The following is a 21413-nucleotide window of genomic DNA, read 5'->3' as shown; positions in this document are numbered from 1 at the left end:
GAAAAATCAAGACACACAAACTAGTGGAGCCAGAGCAGGGCTAAGATGTCAAATTTGCTCTAAAACTTCTAGAAAAGGGAATTCTTTCAGGATCCACCTGTGTGTGTGTGTGTGTATGTACACACACACACACACACACACACACACACACACACACACACACACACTGGCAGCAATGAAACTAAATGATTCTGAAAATCTTAATGTCTATATGTTTGTGTTGCTTAGTTACTGGGCACTTTGTTGTCTCCTGTTAATACTGAGTTGCCAGAGTTGCAAGTTGACCTAACTTATGTGGAGGTTTTCCGGTGGGCGACCTTAATTTTTTTCTCCAGTGTGTCAGGAGATAAGTCACTTGATTTTAAAAAGGTAAAATAAAACAAAATCACTCAAGGAACTAAAATGCACAGTTTGTTTGCAGAGATAATCAGCAAAATAATGACAAATAGGAAAAATACAAGAAGATTGAGCCACAGAGGAACTGTACATTACTTGCTAAAAGCAAGATATGTAAGGAGATGTCATTGCTGCGATATCTATCTAGTTTGTATTAAGAGAAACAGGCTCTTTCTGGTCTATCATAATTTGTTTCCTTTTACTTTAGCTGCATTCATCTAATCAAGTGGTGTGGAGGAGGAAGACTGGAAGATGTGTAAACTGCTCTTAATAAATGTAAGTGGAATGAGTGCTGGTGAAAGGAGCTAGGATGAAGAACTCTATTAACCACATAATAGGGCCAGCATGGACAGTGGCAATGAAAGCTGTTTCACCTCTTCTATCCCAATCTTGATCTAGAGAAACAACTTCAGAGATGAGAAGTAATTTCAGCTTTTATGCTTACTCTAATACCTGTCACCTCCCTTTTCTGAGGTGAAGGGCCTGAATCTGATGTTTTTTTGTATAACGTGCTCGCTTGTCCACTAGAAAAAGGACAGAGACCACAGTGAGTCATTGCACGTCAGCCATTGATCAGCCATCCAGATGCATTTATACAGTGCTTTTCATTTGGAATGATCTCAAACACTTTATAGCCTATTGATATACAATGAAATGCAGCAACCTCTAGGGTTGAACACAGCCACCACCTAACTGTAAATCTGATTGAAAATGTTCCTTTGGGACAGGAAACGGGCTTAGACTAAATGAATTTATTTTTGTGTGTGGAAAGTGTCTGCTTTCCATAGAAACATTAGGTATTTTTGGATGAAAAATTGAATACCTGAAAAACAAAATATTTCAATTTGGAAATGCAGCTGCAGTAGCTCAGGGGAGCTGTTTTGAAATGAAAACACCAAAAAATTTCAACTGAAAACCTAAATAATTTTGTCCAAAACCCAAAATATTTCAATTTGGAAGTGCTATTGCAAGGCCTAGTGGGAGTTATAGTTCAGATGCCTTAATTCAAAATTTCCCATTGGAAACAAACCATATTTCTGGCTACCTCAACTTACTAATGTAGAATAATACTATACAAACCTTTAAGAAAAGACATGAAGAAAATGATCAGGAGACTAAGGCTAACTTCCCTGGTATTGGGGAAAGAATGTATGAATTAATGAACACACGAAGGACTTCAATTTTGTTTTTCATTTGAGAGATGACGCTTCCTTCAGCGCACAGCCTCCATGCACCAATCTGGAATGTTATTTTGGCAATGACTTAGAGGGAAGAGTTCTGTTTCCATATAGTGAATCGCCAACACTGCTTTCTTTATAACCTGGGTTTTCTTTAGGCCCTGTCATGACTAGAATTTTGATCATGTTTTATTTCCAGTTAACTAGCACTATCGTAGACAGTCTACAAACACTAGTTCCATGACATGCAGATTTGTTGTGGGTCTGTGGTTCAGGTGGTCCTAGCTAAGCATGAGGGTGATCAACTAGGAACAAACCTTTGTGGAGTGTTACATTTGCATTTGGAATCAAATTAGTAAATTCAATAAGATTGAAAGACTGCAAATTCTGCAAATTCAAAACCAATAAATAGCAATGATTTTATGCACAGTAAACAATTAGACTCTGGAACTCATTGCCATAGGATGTTGCTGAAGCCTGCGCTTAGCATGATTCAAAGTGATATTGGACATTTATATGGATAATAAGAATATCCAGAGTTCTAAAAGTAAATAAATAAAAGGAATAAAACCCCGTATGCTTCAGGTTTTAAATCAATCTCTAACTATTAGGAGTTAAGTGGAGACTCTCCTGGAGGACAGATTATTTAAACTCTGTTTTAGCATGTTATCTTGCACTTTCCTTTAAAGCATTTGATGCTGGCCACTGTTAGTGTCAGGATACTGAAGTGATACTAGCTGGATCTCAGATCTGAGTCAGTAAGGGAATTTGTATGTTCCTATGAGTTAGACATTAACACAAAAATATAGGTTAGACAGGACCTTTCGAAGTTTCCCAAGTAATGAGTTGTTCTAACCCTGCATCACTTGTGAAATCTGACTAGGTTGCATAGCAAAACTGTGGCAGAGCCAGGAACAGACCTCTGCTCCTTCTGCATTCTAGTGCTATATCTTAATCACAAATGTATCCTTTGTCTCCATCTTGTTTTCAGAGTATAGTCAGGGAAAGGCCATTTCTGCATTAGAATATTACCAGGTTAATTATCTAATGGGTTTTAAACTGAATGAAATGTTTGTACTCTGGGATAAATTAAGATCTAATTAGGATTTGTTCAGTTTGCTGCCATTAATGGACCTATATTTCCACTAGTTTTTGACTGGTTATTTTTCAGTGTTTTTTATTTCTATTTACTGTTTGTATGTATATTTTTGTATATGTATAATATATAGGAGCCCTGTCATGGATCAGGACCCTATTGTGTTAGGGGCTGTACAAACACAGAACAAAAAGAGTCCGGGCCCTAAAGATGTTAGTCTAGATAATTGTAGAATCCAGCACTACTGAGAGAACCGCATTCATTCAGATCCACCCTATCATTGATTTTTGTTGGTCCACTGGCAAGGACTGAGCACTAAAAGGACTGTTTTTTTTTTTTTTTTAAGACTGATAGAAATCTCTCTAATCTGAACTATTAATACCATGCTAAGACCTATAGAAAACACTTGAAAAACCTGGAATGCCAGCACTAGCGCTTTCTTCAGAAGATCCCCAACATAAAATGGGAGGATCGCCGCACTAATGTCAGTATCCGCACAGAGACCAACATCTTTGGTGTTGAGGCCCTGATTATCCAGCTTCAGCTGATGTGGAGTGGGTACCGTGTACGCATGCCTAATGTATGCTTACCAAAACAACTGCCATACGCCCAACTCACTAAAGGAAACAGGGAGGCCAAAAGAAATGCTTTAAAAACACCCTCAAGAAAAACATCAAGAGATGTGGCATCGACACCACACACTGGGAGACAGCAGTCGAGGATAGGGATAACTGGCAAAGACAGAGAGGGAACGTCCACTTTTGAGGAAAATCGCCTTGCCCTGGTCGCAGAAAAACACTAGAAAAGAAAGGACAGACTACTCTCATGCAGCAATCGTGGCCCAACCCTGTCTTCCAACACCACCTGCAATATCTGCCTGTGGCTCAAGGATTGGACTCCAGTCACCAAAGCACCCATGAAAAATAAAACCCGTGAAAGAGATTGTGACATTGCACTCCATATAATTTTATGAAAATCTGCTAATGAGTGTGAATATAATGTAACTGGAATATGCTTATGCAAAAGGTCTCTTGTAAAGTATCATTACAAAGCTTATAATCTGAGTGTGGTCACCCTGTTTGTATAAATTACCATTCTTGTATCTGAAACTAGAAATATGAAATATAACTCTGAGGTCCTATTGTAATTATGCAAAGTGTGGGCCATTAATGGTGGTTTGGAATCTTGTTGGCTCCCATTAGCTAGGACAATTGGTTGTAAATGGCTCTGTTTACTTGCAAGCCTTCCTGTGAGTCAGACCAGGAAGAATGAAGGCTTGGGGTCTCACAGGACATGTGGCCATGTCACCCGGTACTTAAATCCATCTTAAACCTGGTGCTTTTCCATTTAGAAGGAGGGGTGGGGACTCAGAGAGACAAAAGATTCCCACCTTGTGCCAAAAGGGGTGGAACAGAACAAAGAAGGTTCCAGTCATGAGAACTCCCTTAGTTATCACCTGAGCTGGAGCTAATGAGAACTGTACCAGGGGAAAGGATTGGGCCCAGAGTAGGAAGGAGTACAGTCTGTGAAAGAAGCTTATTGGAACATCTGTGAGGGTGAGATGTATCTATAATCAGTTTCTTATTGTATTAGGCTTAGATTTGTGTGCTTTGTTTTATTTTGCTTGGTAACTTACTTTGTTCTGTTATTACTCGGGACCACTTAAATTCTACTTTTTATATTTAATAAAATCACTTTTGCTTATTTTTTTAACCCAGAACAAGTAAGTAATACCTGGGGATCAAACAGCTGTGTATAATCTCTATCAGTGTGTTAGAGGACAGACAATTTGAGCTTACCTGTATAAGCTTCATACAGAATAAAACAGATTTATTTGGGGTTTGGATCCCATAGGGATCTCGGTTTCTGGGTGCAAGAGACGGGACCATTTGCTAAGCCGTTTTCAGTTAAGTCTGCAGCTTTTGGGGCGTGGGTCAGATCCTGGGTCTGTGTTGCAGCAGATTAGCATATCTGGCTCAACAAGACAGGGTTCTGGAGGCCCATACTGACAGAGAAAGTGGGCTCAGAGGTAATCTCAGCACATAAGGTGACAGTCCCAAGAGGGTCTCTGTGACCAAATCCATCGCAGAGATCATCCTCAACTTTGAGGGATTGCCAATGATATGAAGAGCAGCTTTATCATATGTTGGGTATTCAGTCAGTCTACTTCTTGGGTACTCATATATTGGGCAGTTAAAATTGTAGTTCAAGTCAGTCCTTTTCCTTATCCCCTCCCAGTCTGATTTGCCAGTATGTTTACGCCTTGGTCTTGCTAAGGAGACTACAGCATATCATGGTTCTAAAGTTCACCCTCTGGGGATATTGTTGAAACTAGGAGACTGATTTGTAAATTCTCAGTTTTCTGTGTTCCATGGGGCTTGTTTGCCAAGAGAATTTAGCTGCATGAAAAAAGCGTGATGGGAATGATCAGGATTAGCAAGAAATAAAAATACAAAACTCAGTAAGAAATCATTTTTTCTGGCATAGTTACATTCTTTAATTGAGAAGGGGATGTATTCTGTTCAAGATTTGTTTGGATCTTCTGCAACTGGATGGTAATTTAGGTGGAATAAATTCTTTGTAGATGTGAGACATTTGCCCCCATGTCCATGAGATGCCTGCACAATTTTTAGGGGCGATTCCCCAATCTGTCTTTTCTTTCCAATTTAAAATCCAGTGTTTATTTTTCTTTTTATTCACCATAGCCTATTCCGATAGCTAACTCTAATCTGTAAACCCTGGCCGTACTCCTGGGAAAGTGGAGAGATGGTCCTGAAAGCTCCGTTCCTACAAACACTTGCGCGCACACGTTTAACTTCACTACGGTAGCAGTCCCATTGACCTCAAGGGTTGCAGGATTGGCGCCTAAGGTATACCAGGATGTAGTTATTGTGACTAATGGCTGAATCCCCTCTATTTAAACCTGGAGGGGAACAGCAATGGTCCTGAATTGAAAAATTGTAGCCTGATTTTCTTCTGTGTTGTTTGTAGTACAGTAGTGTAGTACAGTAGTGTATCAAGGATAAATCTGGGTACATGGAGTTTACCCACTTCTCATTTGGTGAATGTGGTGGTTAGGTTAATTTACTTGCTGCTGCTTTTACCACTATGCTACTGAGTAGTAGGTATTATGGTAGAGCCTCACAGCTCTAACCAAAATTAGGGTACCATTGTTTTAGGCACTGTGCAAGTAAGAAAAAGTCCCAAAGAGCAGTCAGTCTAAATATATGAGCCGGAGAATGGAGTGGTTATTATCTGGGTCTGGTTCTTTTAGAGCCAGGAGTTCAGTATAGCCCACTATGGAGATCAGGGTTAGCTGCAAAGCTCAATCCAAACTGGATCCAGCTTGTAACCCCACCAAAGTTCTATGTTCTGCTCTGTGCTATGATTTGGGCCCATCTCTATCCACATTTATACATAAAGAGAAAAGACTCCATCTGTGCCAAGTACAAGAAAATAACAGCAACAATGCCAAGGTTAGAACACCATGAAGAAACTTAAACCCTGCAGGTAGGGCTTCTGTGACGGTCACCGTTTGGTAATGCTGGGAGAGCGGGAACTTGTAGAAGACGGGGACTATGAAGTGGCTGAAACAAATGAGCTGTACGTGCACCTGGGGAATATCTGATTTGCTTCACACATTTTTCTGAATTAAAACTGCAAACTTGGACAAAATTTTGTGGAAACCTGGTTTTAAAAAAAAAACAAACAAAAAACAACAAAACCCCACAAATTCGCCTCTGTGCAGATCTAGCATCTGGGCTTGTGCAGGAAACTTAAGGCCTGATCCAATGCCAGGGAAAGTCTGTGGAAAAATTCACATTGGATTGGGATGATGGAGTTCAACCCCCAACTCATGGGCAGGGTATGGTACTGCGGTACAGTTATTCCATGGTCACTATTTCAACCTAGGGGTTGGAACAGCAGGACCTGTGTGGAGAATCCAGGTCAAGAGCAGATTCATTATAATTATTTTTGTTTGTTTTTGGCAGTCTTAGGTACCAACTAAGATCCAGACCTCGCTGCACTAGGCACCATATAAACATAGAGTAGCAGACAGACACAGAACAGGGGAAGGGGTATAACTCACAAGCAAAGTGAACAATGTTATAGCAGCAAATGTCACGATAATGCCACCATTTAAAAACAAATTTTGGGGTCAGGTTTGGAGCCAGCATAAAGACCTTTTCCATGGCACATAGGGATCTGCTTTGCACTTTTGCAGCTGCTGTGTAGACCTTGCATGGGACTTTAAAGGGTGTGGATGGTCTTGTGTAGGCTATTAGTACTTGGGAAATTTCACCTTTTAGAAATTTTACATTGGTTTAAATAAACAAGTCAATTCGTGAGGATTCTGGCACCTTTTTCCAAAGCATCAGGAACAGGCCGCTTGTAGCCCATTGGTAATTTTGCCAGTTTGGCAATTCCTATGGGTCTGAAATCTGATTTCACGTTGTTGTGACCTTTTTTGGTTTTAGTGATTTGACCACCTGCCTTTCAAAAACTTTCAGTGCTACTGAAACTTGATTTCTCTGGTGTTTGTTTTGAACAGCACCAGTATACAAGCACCACAGGAAAGGATTTGTGAATGTGAAGGACTTTAGAATAATGTCTGGGAAGTGGCTGGGTGAGGCTTCATATCTCTTCAATATGTAAAATGAATGCTAGATAGTTCAGGTCATACTTCAAGCCATTCAAGGTTTCCTTCCTAGCACAAAAGATTGTGTGCTCTACATTGCTGCAAACTTTAAAAACAATACAGTAATTGTCCAAAAGCGTATAACAACACACTTGTAACCTGCTATGTTTTGTACTACTATTGCAGAACACTGGGGTTGTCCTGAAGTCACGGGGAATCTTGCTTGAGAAGGAATGCAAGATCAGGCCCTATATTATTTTTTAAAAATTAGAATAAGTGTATTCCCTAGCAACCCTAAAGGTGATTATGTGAAGTAGATGTTTCCCTGGCTATCCACTAGAGCAGTGGTTATCAACCTTTTTTCATTTGCAGACCCCTACAAAATTTCAAATGGAGGTGTGGACCCCTTTGAAAATCTATTGTCTGGAGGGTTGAATTCTGTTCAGTCAGTTTTTCAGTCTCTTTCACAGACCCCTTAGACATAGTCTGTGGACTCCTGGGGGGGTCCGCAGACCACAGGTTGGGAACCACTGTGTTAGAGTAGCTTGAAGAATTCACATACATGCTGCCGTACAAAGAACATCTTGAAGGCAGCCTTACTGCTCTTCACGCTCTGATGCTTGTGGGCGGTTGTCAGTTGATTCACAGTTGTACAGGAAACCAGAGCTAAGGCAAATCTCCTTTTGAGCTAGACACCGGAAACAGCTGAGTTCAGTATCGGGGGAAAATGGACTTACTACAGCTGAAAAGAGATTAACAGCTAAGAAAATGAATTGTGCTAGCAATTACATTCTACTTGCTTTATATTTTTGAAAGGGGGGGCCCCTTTCACCACTTCCCAAATACGTTGTTATTGATGATAAGCTTCTGTTTTGTCTTCCTAGTTTTCAGGATGATGAAGGGAGCAGGTCTCTGCTTAAAAATGAGTTATGTGGCTGCTGTGTCCTCCACAATGCATCGTTTAGAGTCAGTTATCTTTTTTGAGAGATTCCACTCTCACTCCACCCCCTCCCCCAGGGTGTTTTACTAAAACTGAACAAGTAAAAGGGAAGTACAAAACAAATCTAAATCAAACACTGTATCATATCCCCCCTGCATAATATGGACGCTAAAAAGAATGCACTGAAAATCCATCTGGCTAGCAGAAGATGAGAGGAATTAGAATCTGTAACTTCTGTCCTATTTTGAAGTTTTGGCAGAGTCCGCTAAACTTTCTTGCACTTTAATTATCCATATCCACCACTATCCATATTCTGTGTGATCCATGACCCCTGTGATTTTTATGTGCTTGAATTTCCTTTTGGTGGCTGGGAATTCAAGACATATATAGCTTTTTAAAGATACATAGGAAGTGTAAGGGACTGCGGAAGACTTTGTTAGTCTAGCTAGGAAACTTTCACTTTCTCGAGCCGAGAGGTTACTGTGGGACATAGATAGTTCTTGAAGGACACAGCTGCTGTGTTTTTGCAGGATATAGATAGTTCTTGAAGGACATAGCTGCTTTGCATGGCCCTTCGCCAGGTAGTAAAAAGCCCCGCTTTAAGAAGCACCTAATTCTATATTCATGAGCTGTTTTTGTGTAATGCTTTTTAAGGCTGACTGTCTGCCCCTCCATTGGACTCCGTCCCAGGCAAAGCTCCGGTGTGCTGGGTTCCCCGCCACAGTGACTGCAATGCTTGGAGTCCCCGTTGTGGGTGGGTCACTAACCTTCAGTAAAGCCAATAATTCACAGCTGTGTGTAAGCCTCGTTTTTCTCAGAGTACTTCTGTCAGGCCTGTGGTGCTTCGAGCACCGTGGCCCAGAACATTTGGCGCAGCGAGCAGAGTATTCTGAGAAGCGATGCCGCTTTGGCCGAAGGTAGGGGAAATGGGGAAGCCGTCGCTGTCCCTACAGCGCATACCAGGATGGCCCCCGATGGAGCACTGTGGGCCGGTAGCGCAGGTTATGGCCTGATGGGCTGCCCTGGCGGATTGGCTGGAGTTTCAACAGGCTGTGGGGGTTACGCCCGTGCAGCTGGTATAGGGGTTACGAGCAAACCGGTGCTCTGGGACGGAGCAGTGGGCAATGGGGGAGCTAGGGTGGCTCCTCCTGACCGCCGCCCGGGCCCAGGACGAGGAGGTGCTCCGCTTACAGCGGGCACTGGAAGGGAAGACTCAGGAATGCATGGTGCAGGCGAAGGCCCCTGCCGTGGCTCAAGAAGTTGTCACCTCTCAGGTGGAGCGCACTCAGGAGCTGACACGATGCTGTGAAGTGTTGGTTGCCCGGGTAGCGAATAAAAGGCACCTCAGGCACGGGTGGCAGCTGGTCATCACTGTCCGGTGCGCGTGGTGACCGCTGCCCCCTCCTGGGACCCCAAAACTTGGGATGGGAACATTTGGTACTCCTCATCCTCGGACGAGGGGGAGGAGGAGTCCCCTGCCATGGCCCTGGCGCGCCCAGTCCAGGAGTTGCAGGTGCAAGGAGGCGCCCTAGAACCAGAAGTTGTCCGCACGTTTAAAACGAATGAGTTGCAGGAAATTGTGAAGACGTTCCGACAGGAGCCCGGGGAGAGCGTCCTGCAGTGGCTCATGAGGGTCTGGGACAATGCGGTAATACTGTTTTGTTGCTTTTTTATGAATTTCAACAGTAGGGGGTCCTATCGCAAGACTCTCAGGTACGTGCACAATTGGCGAACCCACCGTGGCCACAGGCCAGGGGCAAGACATTAAAAGCCCCTCTTTGTACTGCTGGCTGGCGGCTGCAGTGGAGGCAGCCTACCCCTCGGTGGGGGAATTGGAAGCACAGGCGCGCCCCTAAAAAACCATTCCAAAAAGGGGTGCAAGCCCTCCCTCAATTGGAAATGGCCTGAGCTGTCTCCACGGGCGGGGAGATGGGGCCGAACAATGTACCGGTGACAAAATCGATTAAAGCCACATTGTTATGCCTGACCCCTGATGAGTTAAAACCTTCCTTCCTCGCAGTCGTCATGGCAGGGAATGGGCGCATGAAAGACTTGGCAGCCACCCTTATGCAATTGGAGGCCGCCTTGGCGGGTGCTAGGCCAAGAGCCATATGAGCTGCAAAGGGGCAGGAAGGTGGGGGACAGGAGAAAGGGAAGTTGCAGGTGCCCTGAAAAACCTTGTGGCTAGATCTCTTGCAGGCTGGTGTCTCTTGCGAAAAAATCAATGAAAAGCCAACAGCGAACTTATATAAGTGGTGGATGCAGCTGCCCCCACCAAACGTAGTGCCAAAGGAAAAGGGGAAAAAAAGTGTGGAGCAAACCAAGCCAGCGGAGCCCTCTGCTCTGCCAGCTGAGTGAAAACTGCCGTGCCCATATTGGGGGCGTGGCAGGTCCTCCATTCCATGTGTCGCGGCGGCCACACACACAGAAGGAAGGCGGGGAACCAACACCCCTAGCAATTCGCTGGCCAAGGGAAAAAGTCCAACATGTGTTGGCGTTAATAAATACAAACAGCTAAATATTATACAAGGGCCTCCGAACCTGAATAACTGCGTGGAAGACAAAGGGTTGAAAACTCGCAGGCCGGCCCCTGTGGGGAGTGGCACTCTGGCAGCAACGCCTGCGCTATGCCCGACGAGCCCCTCTGGCCGTGCAACATGTAAATGCCCACACAAAGGCTAAAACCTCCGAGGCCCACTGGAATGCGGCGGCCAATGCAAGGGAAGCAAAAAAAGGCCCTGTGTAATCTATTCCCTTTACCTCCCGTAGGTCTAAAAACCAGCGCCCCAAGCGAGACCAAGTGGCACGTATTGGCTAATGTGTGGTAAACGGTATCACAGTGGAAATCACAGGCCACCATAGTCCTCACCACCGGAAAAGAATGAGCATACATACCCCCAAAAGGGGAAGACTATCCCCGCTTGGTCTCGCTCTCCAGTTTGTCGCGGCTCTCCTTCTAAAAATCACCTCTGCAAAAGCTACTACCTCCTCCGTAAATACCTGGTTGGTGTTAGCCCAAAGTGCTGTTAATGCGACGTCGTTTTGCCTACCATGTACGCGTGCAGTGATAAAAACCTGTTTCATTGGCGTCTGCACAGATCTAACCCTCGTCCTGCACTATTCCTTACTAAAAACAATTAATAAAACTATTACATATACAAATGTGTATGCTTTGGGTCCTTCCCAATACAACGTAGATGCGTCTATGTATTCGTTCCATCTTCTTGGCTTGTATTTTTGCTGCCTTTGCGGCCGTGACCTAGTCTCCCAGTACCGTGCGCGGTTTCCGCTCCGCACTGTATCCTCATAGTCCTTAACATCACTCGAAAAAGCGAGGGGAGGAGTGTAAGGGACTGCGGAAGACTTTGTTACAGCCTAGCTAGGAAACTTTCGCTTTCTCGAGCCGAGAGGTTACTGTGGGACATAGATAGCTGCTTTGTTGTTGTAGGAGATAGTTCTTGAAGGACACAGCTGCTGTGTTTTTGCAGGATATAGATGGTTCTTAAAGAACATAGCTGCTTTGCATGGCCCTTCGCCAGGTAGTAAAAAGCCCCCCCCCCCTTTAAAAAGCACCTAATTCTATATTCATGAGCTGTTTTTGTGTAGTGCTTATTAACGCTGACTGTCTGCCCCTCCGTTAAACTCCGTCCCAGGCAAAGCTCCGGTGTGCCGGGTTCCCCGCCTCTGTAACTGCAATGCTTAAAGTCCCCGGTGCGGGTGGGTGACTAACCTTCAGTAAAGCCAATAACTCACAGCTGTGTGTAAGCCTCGTTTTTCTCAGAGTATTCCTGCTGGACCTGTGGTGCTTCAAGCACCGTGGCCCAAAACGGGAAGGACATGTTGAGGGGAAAAAAAATAATGTAGTTTCTGTGGTGGCCTGAAGCCCTAAATCTTCTGCTCAAGATCTCAAGAGCATGCCTGACTAAACACTATAGATGACAAATCCTGATGACTTTAATGTTTGTTTGACACTCACTCATGAGTCTCAAATGTTCATCTTCATATACTGAACAAAAATGAAAGTGAATTTCATAGAACTTCCATCAGACCATTCAGACTCCCCCAGAGGCTGGTTTTGGCCATCAGAAAATGGCATTCTTGGCAGAGCAGCAGTTCTGTGCTGGCAGGCTAGATAGGATTTCTTGTGTTAATCAGCTTCAGAACTCTGGTGAAGCGTAGGTAACTCCTTGTTTTCTCTCGCACACATTTTAGGCTGTTAGGTCAAAGGAGGTGAGTCTGGTGGATCAGGCAAGCATCTTAGGCTTGTGTTATACTTCTATTGGCATCTTCACACTCCATCTTGCTGCTTTACTGATGTCTGAAAGTGGTAATGTCAACTTTTATACAGAAGCTATAAGAAACACAAAGAGCTGATTTTGTGTGTGCGTGTTTGGAAAGTTTCTGTATTCTATCCCCTATTTCCTCTTGAACTGTTTAACGTAGCCAAATGGTAGTTGGTCTCTCTCAAATTTGGATTTATGGCATGTTATTATTTGCCCCTTTTTCTTTTTGTGGCACACTTCTGAAATTGTGGTCTATGGACTTCTTTGTTTGCCCATAGAATTAAAATATTTTGAGAACCAAGCAGTGAAGAGGCTGCCCTAAGAAGTTAAAAAAAAACAAAACAAAACAAAGAGAACAAAAAACCCCAAAACAAAAAAACCCCAACCAGCTGTGACCCATTCACATGTCCCAGCAGCAAGTGGAAACAATACCAGGGAAAATGTGCAAGGAAAAGGAACCAGTCATAGAATTCCATCTTCAAGCTATGGATATTTATAAAAATCAACCATCTATGTGGCGGCCTATGTAAGAATGGATGGTGGTCCCAGACCTGCTCTGACTTTACACTGGCAGAGACATCCTCTCTATCAGGTGAATTCTCATCTGGCCACATACAACCAGTATTGTGCCCTTTTGTATCATGAGAGAGACATAAAGGAGTCGGATCAGGGGAGAGAGTCTGACCCATTGTTTACAATATGGTGCTCAATATCTTGTGAGTATGCAGTGTGTAGTGACAGACTGATGGGTGATATGTGTGGTAGAACTTCCTCAGAGGTGATGAAACTAGGGGTGTTGGGGTTGCTGTTACACCCCATGGCTTGAAGTGGTTTCCATCATATACAGGGTTTATAGATTGGTTCAATGGCTCTCAGCACCCTCACTATACAAATTGTTCCATCCCCTCTGCCTCTGGGACCTCTGGAGTGCCTTTATGAGCTACAGTGCTGCCAGTCCATTTGAGCCCACTTGCTGGGGGACCAATTTGGAACAGTTTTCTGACTTCCTTGTCTGTCTGTTTGGCTTGCCTGGTGTCACCATCTTTCTGAGGCCCCACCTACCGGCAAACTGACCATCATCTGTGAAATACCTCACTTCATCCTCATGCCATGGCCCTCTCTGACTGTGAACTGATTGGCATGCTTCTCCTCTCCTCATGGCTCTGTTTATGGGCTGCCCAGTATCACCTTTCTGCTTGCCTGGAATTACGTTCATTTTTCTTTTTGGAACAGAATTGATAATTAACAGCAAAATGTAATTTCTCTTTTAAGAGCATCACTGAGCAGGAATAGTTCTTTCTTGCAGTGAATACTTTCTGACAAGTCCTTTTAATTCTTTCTGATGTTCCTAACTCTTCACTGAAGTCGTATCATGTTTTTGCATATAATATTTTTTTAATGTCAATGATAATTTGAGGAATATGAAGGGACACAGAGCAAATGTAAGAATGAATGTCAAATTCAGGGACATTTTTAAAGCAAGATGGTCTTTTAAACACAAACCATCACAGAACATAAAAATTGCATGATTTGAGTTCTGCTTGTATCCAGGAGTGGAAAAACAAGCAGGTTTCTTTAATTGCAAAATGCGTTTTCTAGCTCTCCCATGAGCTTAAAAAACATTGAGTAATGTTGGCGATCTGCAAGAAGTGATTTATGTAACGTGCACCTAAACCACAAGTCACATGGGCTCTTTCTGTTTGCTACTTTTGATTGCTTGGCTGAGGAAACTAAAACTATAACCTCCTCTACAAGCAATGTTCTTTAGCAATGCCAGTCTAAGTGCCCTTCGTCCAACATGTCCTTAAGAAAGCTCATTCAGCAAAACCGCAATGCCAATTTTGTGGGCTACTGTGTTAGTCCAAGTTACACACCTTACTTGGATCCAATGTGCAGTGCCCAAATGGATAATAGAGTTCAGAGTCTGGCAAACACAGTGGGGACTTTACCTAGGGAACGCAAGCAGGTATGTTTTCAGTTTTTGACATTATGGAAGGTCTGATTTTTGCAGGACAGATTTTTTTGTTTTTCTGTGTGCGTGTGGTGTTGTGTGTGGTGTTTTTTTAAATTTCTAAATGTAAGCTACAAGGTTATCAACATGATTTTTTTTTTTAATGGTTTGTTGTAGAATGTAGCAGGCCACATTCAGCCTTGGTTTAACTTTAATACAGTCAGTGGAATTACACCGGGGGAATTTGGCCTGGCATATTTTCTTGGATTGTGATTATAAAACCTTTTAAAACAACACTAATATGGCAAGTTTCTAGGGCAACTCGGAACATAAAGTTCTTTTTCAGCTAAGTCACTAGCTATGCTGCATTAGGGTTTGTTCTGTTTACAGCTGTGTTGAGAAATCTGTCTTGATTTCTGGGTGTTTCTGATAACTTAATTTACTTTGCTCTGGTATAATGGCTTGTTTGGGCTTTTGATTCCCTCATGAACTGCCTTCCACATCTATGATTGAAAGCACCTCTCATTAGTTGTGTCCATCTGGTTTGAAGTATTTTGTTAGAAGTTATTCTGATTTGAATTGTTTCTCAATGCAATATTCTTTGTTTTTCTTTCTTTTTCTTTCAGAGCATGACAGATTTCTGTTTGCAATTGGCTTTTAAGAAAGCCCATTTCTGTTCTTGCTAATGCTGTGAATTGGCAAATAAGCACTTATAGAATCTATCTAACAATCTAATGTACAGCAGTCTAAATTGAAAGCACATGAGACATTAACACAAATTATCAAAGAATTTGTACATACTGATTGTGCACTTAAGCATTCACTTTGTATAACAATATAAGTGCACTTAATCCTTCTCTTTGTACAATCCTGGAGAAGATAAAGCAGAGCCAGAATTAGACAGATTAATGTATGGCTGTGGAATGCTGTTGATGATTCTTTGTTCAGTTACAAGTGCTTGTGATAGGCATGGTTTTCTATGGCAATCATGCCTGATTTAGGGAGAGCATCTGCAGTAATGGTTGTGACGTGACCATGTTTGTTAAAAAGATAAATTGCAACACCTGTATTTGCTCTGAGAACCACCCTCTGCAAAGAATTACATATCTGATGGATACTTTAGAGAAGTAGATCAGTTTAAAGTTATGTGCATATTTAACTCTCACAAACAGCCTACAGTTTGCTATAAGTACATCTAATGCTCCTCCCCAAAAACAAATACATGTTCCTGAAATAAGATTGGTACAGAGATGGTGGTTTTACAATAAGGCACGGTTTTATCCCTCCGAAGTCTGTGTCATATGTTTTATTACATTAACTTGCAGTCCATAGACATTTTTGTGATACAGGCCAGTACTTCCTCATTTTTAATCTACATTTTGGCAAGAATCTTTGCTTAAAATTAATGTTAGCCCTTTCCAGAATCCTTCCTGATTTCTTAAATACTTTTCTATTTGCCTGAAATATCAAGTTATCGTTTTCTGGCATTGTGAATGTGTGTATGCTATTGGACTCCACCATGCATGGAGATAAGAGTATTCCTGTAACGATGTGGTGTCACACAGACACTCCTATACCTGCTCATGCATGAGGATTTAATCACCCCAAAAATGCCCGGTGAAACTTAGATCTGCTTTTAGAAATGCTGGAATTAGCATTAGCAAATCAGCATTTCCTTTCATAGCACTCCCGGAAGTACCGCTGTGTGGATGCAATACTCCTAATGTGAGGTTTTCAAAAGTGCTCTGCATTGGCATAACTCTCCTCCAGTTGAAGATGATGGAAATTTTGACTTCAGTCGGAGCAGAGTTAGACCAAACCTGAGGGCTTCTGAATCCCAACCCAGGTGGTCTGTTCTCTTGATGTATCTCTATTTCTCGTTGGTGGAGAAAGTAACAGGCCCATTTGGCTACTCGTGGATGAATGCTGGCAGAGACAAGAGTGGCTTTGTGGTAAAGGACAAGAGTGGGAATCAAAAAGATTTGAGTCCTACTGCTGGTTCAGCTGGTTCTTGTGTGATTTTGGTCAATTAATTATTTGCCTCAGTTTCCCCGTTTGTAAAACGGGGATCATTCTACTTGAGTTCCTTACGGAGTGAGATATGGTGGGTGATATGGTGGTTGGTTTACTGGACCAACTTGTGTTGGTGAGAGAGACACACTGAGCTCTTCTTCTTTTCATGGGGAATTAAGTATTAATGTTTATAAAATGCGTTCAAGGTCTCTGCTGGAAGGTGCCAGAGAGGTGTAAAAAGTATTTGTGCTATTCAAATACACTGTTGGCACGATAAAAATATTAACTCTAATTAGAACTCCCTCCCTCCCAACATCACTCCAAATTATTCATTTGTGATACACCTACAGCCCCCTAGCGGTAAGGTAGCATGTGAGGGGCCCATGGATTCCGGCCATGCGTAGACTTAGGCTGTGCCTGATTGCAAAGAGCAAGTGTTCAGACCTGCATAGCTCAGACTTTGATCAGGCTGTACATTTTCCATAGTGCACAGCAGTATAGTTTCCACAATATCAGTGAACATTAAGTGTCTTCTATCTGAAAGTTCCACAAAATGCTGTCACAAGGCATTCTTTCTTAGGGCCTAGAACCATAGGAAACATTTCAGCTATTCGACCAGGGCAGGGTTTCCCCCTACAGAGTATGGTCTATTGCCCTTTCCAGTTTAAAATGTCCCAAGAAATTAAACTCCCAGCACTTCAGTTGCGGGGTGGAATCCACAGACAACCAGTCTCGCTCTCAAAGATTTTCTTCTCATTCAGCTTCGATTTTCCCTCTTCATAGTCTCAACCCATTACTTTTAATTACAACCACTTGCATTACCCTAAACAACCCCTTCCATTATGTTTACAGCCTTCAAACTCTTCAGCAGGTATCACGGTCATCGCTTAACCAAGTTACATACTCCTCTAGGGCTTTGGTTTTTAGGGCAACTGTTCCCGAGCTTTTGAAAGTGGATCACAAAGCTCCTAGGTGGCCATTCCCAGTACAAAAGTGTGCTGTGAGTTGCCTCATTCTTGTATTGGCCAGTGGTCATGCAATGTATCAATGGGTTTCATCTTTATCCCATTAGCAGCAGGATCATGCCTGACATTTGGCAATACAGGTATTGGAGAGTGGTGTTTTTTGTTTTTTTTTGGTTTTTTTTTTTTTAAATAAGGCTTGATTCACTGCAGTTTTCCAGTGGAGGACTATTTCAGATTTTACAGTGGCATAACACTGGAGTCACATAATGGCATATCAGGTGCAAAATGTTTTCACATGGTAGATTCAGAAACTGTGCAGTATTTCCACTTTGTATCAAAGGGTCTGGAAAGATCATACTAACTGACTTTCACACCCATTTGGAAATGTTGCTCCTACCGGTGACTTTCTGTATTGTAACAATACTGAAACAATGTATGATGAATGACCTGTAAAACCGAGTGTTGCACATGAAATGGCAAGTCAGCCCTAAAAAGCAGACAAGTTTATATACTGACAGTGTTAATTAGAATTAGTCAGCCAGCTTTAAAACGATGGATTTGAGGAGGAATGCAAATTGGTTTACAATCTTGTATTTAGCTTCTAAAACTGATGATCTACAGTTATCATTTTCATCAGGTTGACCAGATTTACTATTTTCATTAAAACTTTTATTTCAAATTAAATCCAGTTTGTTTAGTTTACCTTTCTGTCATTCGGCTCCATCACTATGGACCTGAAGGCGGCTTAACACAATGACATCTTTTCTGTCTAACCTGCTCCCACGTGCCACAGTGTATTTATTACTGTGGCATCAGAAGTGCCTTTGTTGTTGATTGATACAGCACTATGCAGTCTACCAAACTTCCCAGAGACATGTCTCTTCCCTCATCATTCCATTTGGAAATGACACACAGACTGGGAATGGTATGGAAGATCAGAGAGATTTTGTTTATAACAGATTTATGGAGAATACTGAACCTTGCTGTTGAATTCATGCATGCCGAACAGACCACCCAAGTGCCAATCATTGGACGGTGGTACCGAGGCCTTGAACGGGACCTCTCTATCATACCCCTTTCTGGTCTTCCCATATCAAATATAGTTTTAGGACTAGATTCATCTGAGACTTATATTGTTTGTTTTAGGCATTACCTACGGTACAGCACCCGCAAGATAAAGACTGCTGGGGAGAGGTTGCAGTAGTGCAAAGTGGCTACAAACTCTCTCCTCTACTGAAGGACCTGAATGCAGCCAATGCTATCCCCAAGTGGCCAGGAATGGCTGGAGAGCATGGATGTGAGATGCCCTGATTCAGCACATCCCCTAAGCACTCCGCACCTACTCCTACACCAGGGGGAACACCAAGGGAGGTTAGACAGCAGTAACAGCTTCTGTTCTCCCGGAGAGTACAGGGTGCCAGGCTGGTGCAAGTGGAGGTATAATTTGCACCTTGCTGAGTCAGCGAGAGAGCATCTTTAGCAGTTATATACACTTGAAAAGTGGTGCAAACGCTCCACCAGCTGTCACTTTCTTCTGTCCCAGTCCCCCCTCACCCCACACCAGGTTTTTCACACAATGCTCATGTGATAGCAACGTTGCTAAAATTCTCTTGGGAATAGAAATTCACTAACACACAAAGGTTCAAGGAATTTTCTCTATGGTGTAGTTTTCTATTAACTTGTTTTTATTCATTGTATACGTAAAGTTAAATGTATGGACATATTGACAATCGCAAACCTTTTCTGTTTCCAGCTTGCTTTAACCAGATCAAGTTCCTTAGGTGACTCTTCTGGGCCACAAAGGTAAAGAGATTTGCTTTTTACTGTAATGTTTGCTCTGATTTTATATTGTGCTGTAGATGTATGGATAGTAAAAAGATAAAATAGAAAATGAAATGAAAGCCATTCCCTGAAGAGCTTACAATCGAACAGCAAGAGTAGGTACAGCACAGATACCAGGCAGAGAATGGTGATTCGTTCATACACAGTAGCTAGTGAGCAGTGTAGAGCAGGTGGGTTTAAAAAGTAATTTGAATTTTGAGAGGAAGGGCTCCTAAGATTTATGACTGTCTGTAAATGTGCATGCCATGAATCCAGACTGTTGATGGGGTTGATATGTCACAGTTGGATAAATAGCGGCATTTTGCATTTCTTAGTAATAAATAACCCCCCCAAATAGGGTGCTGTGTCTTTATATGCAGATTTATGTATTTTTCTTACAGACGGCTTCTTGCTATTGTCAAAGAAGATAATGAAACATTTGGATTTGAAATTGAGGTGAGACTTCAGCACTGTGAATATAGATTATCTAATTCTGACTATGATAGGTCTGTGTTCATGATGAATTGAAGTGATGGACCTGGAATGTGATGGATTTCAAAGGATTTACAAAAATAGAAGGACACAGACCAAACCCTCTGATCACCAGCCACTACACCTGAACTTCAGAGAGAGTCAGATCTGAATCCAGGTCCAAAATGTGCAGGTGGCCCTATCTTTTTATTATGGGCCAAAACAAAACTCTAGATCCGAACACCCTCAACTTCCAAGGCTCTTCCTATTCCATGACATAGTTGTTTTAATCCTCCTTCTGAATCCACAATAAACTTCTTGTTGCCAAAAGCAGGGGGTGTTGTCAGCTGATTAGAATAAAGGGCTAGAAAGCAAGAGGATTCCTGATATCAATTCACACCCCTGTCATTAACTTCTCGAGTAACTTTAAACAAGTCATATAATTTATGTTGGCCTAAGTTTACCCATTTTTCAAATGGGTAACTATGGCACTTACCTGCCTCATAGAGATGTTGTGAGAATTAATGGTTTTAAAGTGCTTTAGATTAACGCTGCTATATAAGTATTCTAGACACTTGTGTTATCCAAACTCAGGATCACTTCAATGTGTGTAAAAAGAAAAGGAGTACTTGTGGCACCTTAGAGACTAACAAATTTATTAGAGCATAAGCTTTCGTGAGCTACAGCTCACTTCATCAGAGCTCACGAAAGCTTATGCTCTAATAAATTTGTTAGTCTCTAAGGTGTCACAAGTACTCCTTTTCTTTTTGCGAATACAGACTAACACAGCTGCTACTCTGAAACCTTTCAATGTGTGTAGTGTATCTAACTTGTATGGGATTTCCTCATGGACATTGAGGGGGGGGGGGAAGCAAAAAGTCCTTTATACAGAGCCCAGTGCAAACTTGGAAGGGATAAAGAACAAGTATAGAATATAAATATTTGAGTCCATTATGGGAAAATAACACATACATGCTCTCTTCTGAAAACACTGTACTATCTTTTTAAAATCTCTTTTTAAACTTTAAGTAGATATATTTTTGGAAGTAAGTATACAGAGGAAATACATTAGAAATTTTTAAATAATGAACTTACTAAGTTTAACTTTTATTTTTAAGTAAATTGCATGAAAAGTAACTGTGTATATATAGATTTGTAATGTATGCATGTGTGTATCTTTCTTTCTCTGTTTTTATGTATAGAGGGAGAGAGACACTCATACAAGAGTTAATATTAACACATCAAATAATAAAAATAAAATTATTTATGGTTCATAATAAGTAGAGAGCTTGATCCTGTAACCTTTACTCTAGGATTACAGAGGCAGGCCTTTGCAGATTTCTTATATATTTTGGGAAATATAAATCTTTGCTATTCCTCTTTCAGCTGACTACTTTAATACTTTGACCTTGATCACTAGAAAAACAAAACTGATGCAATTTTCAGGACAGTTGTCAATACAAGTATTATAGAACGCCTCCTCATACTGTATTTCTAATCTATACAGACATACATTTGTACAGTATGTATTTGTTTATGTACTGGTAGTCTTTATCTGTGTCCATTTATTATTTTGCATAATTACTCTGGGTGGCATGGTTGTAGCTTTAAAATACATCACTGATAACAATGAGATAAATAAGATATTTAGCAGAGTATA

At 41.9% G+C, this 21413-nt stretch overlaps 1 protein-coding gene across 2 annotated transcripts in view; it reads left to right on the top strand.

Moving 5' to 3' along the window:
• The first annotated feature begins 609 nt into the window (after positions 1-609).
• Positions 610-21413, top strand: part of LOC119863818 (cytohesin 1 interacting protein) — a 40354-nt gene continuing 19550 nt past the window's right edge. Inside the window, exons 1-3 of one of the 2 annotated variants that reach the window (XM_043505140.1) lie at positions 610-672; positions 19215-19264; positions 19684-19738. In XM_043505140.1, the coding sequence (XP_043361075.1) occupies positions 649-672; positions 19215-19264; positions 19684-19738 (129 nt within the window). In that variant the 5' untranslated portion in view covers positions 610-648. Of the gene's footprint in view, positions 673-13645; positions 14499-19214; positions 19265-19683; positions 19739-21413 lie in introns of those variants that run through there. The other variant, XM_038422761.2, reaches the window with a different exon arrangement.

This window comes from Dermochelys coriacea, chromosome 11 (genome assembly GCF_009764565.3).
Source record: "Dermochelys coriacea isolate rDerCor1 chromosome 11, rDerCor1.pri.v4, whole genome shotgun sequence".
Classification (NCBI taxonomy): domain Eukaryota; kingdom Metazoa; phylum Chordata; order Testudines; family Dermochelyidae; genus Dermochelys; species Dermochelys coriacea.
The sequence above is the reverse complement of the archived record's forward strand: the minus strand, read 5'-3'. Positions and strand labels throughout refer to the sequence as shown.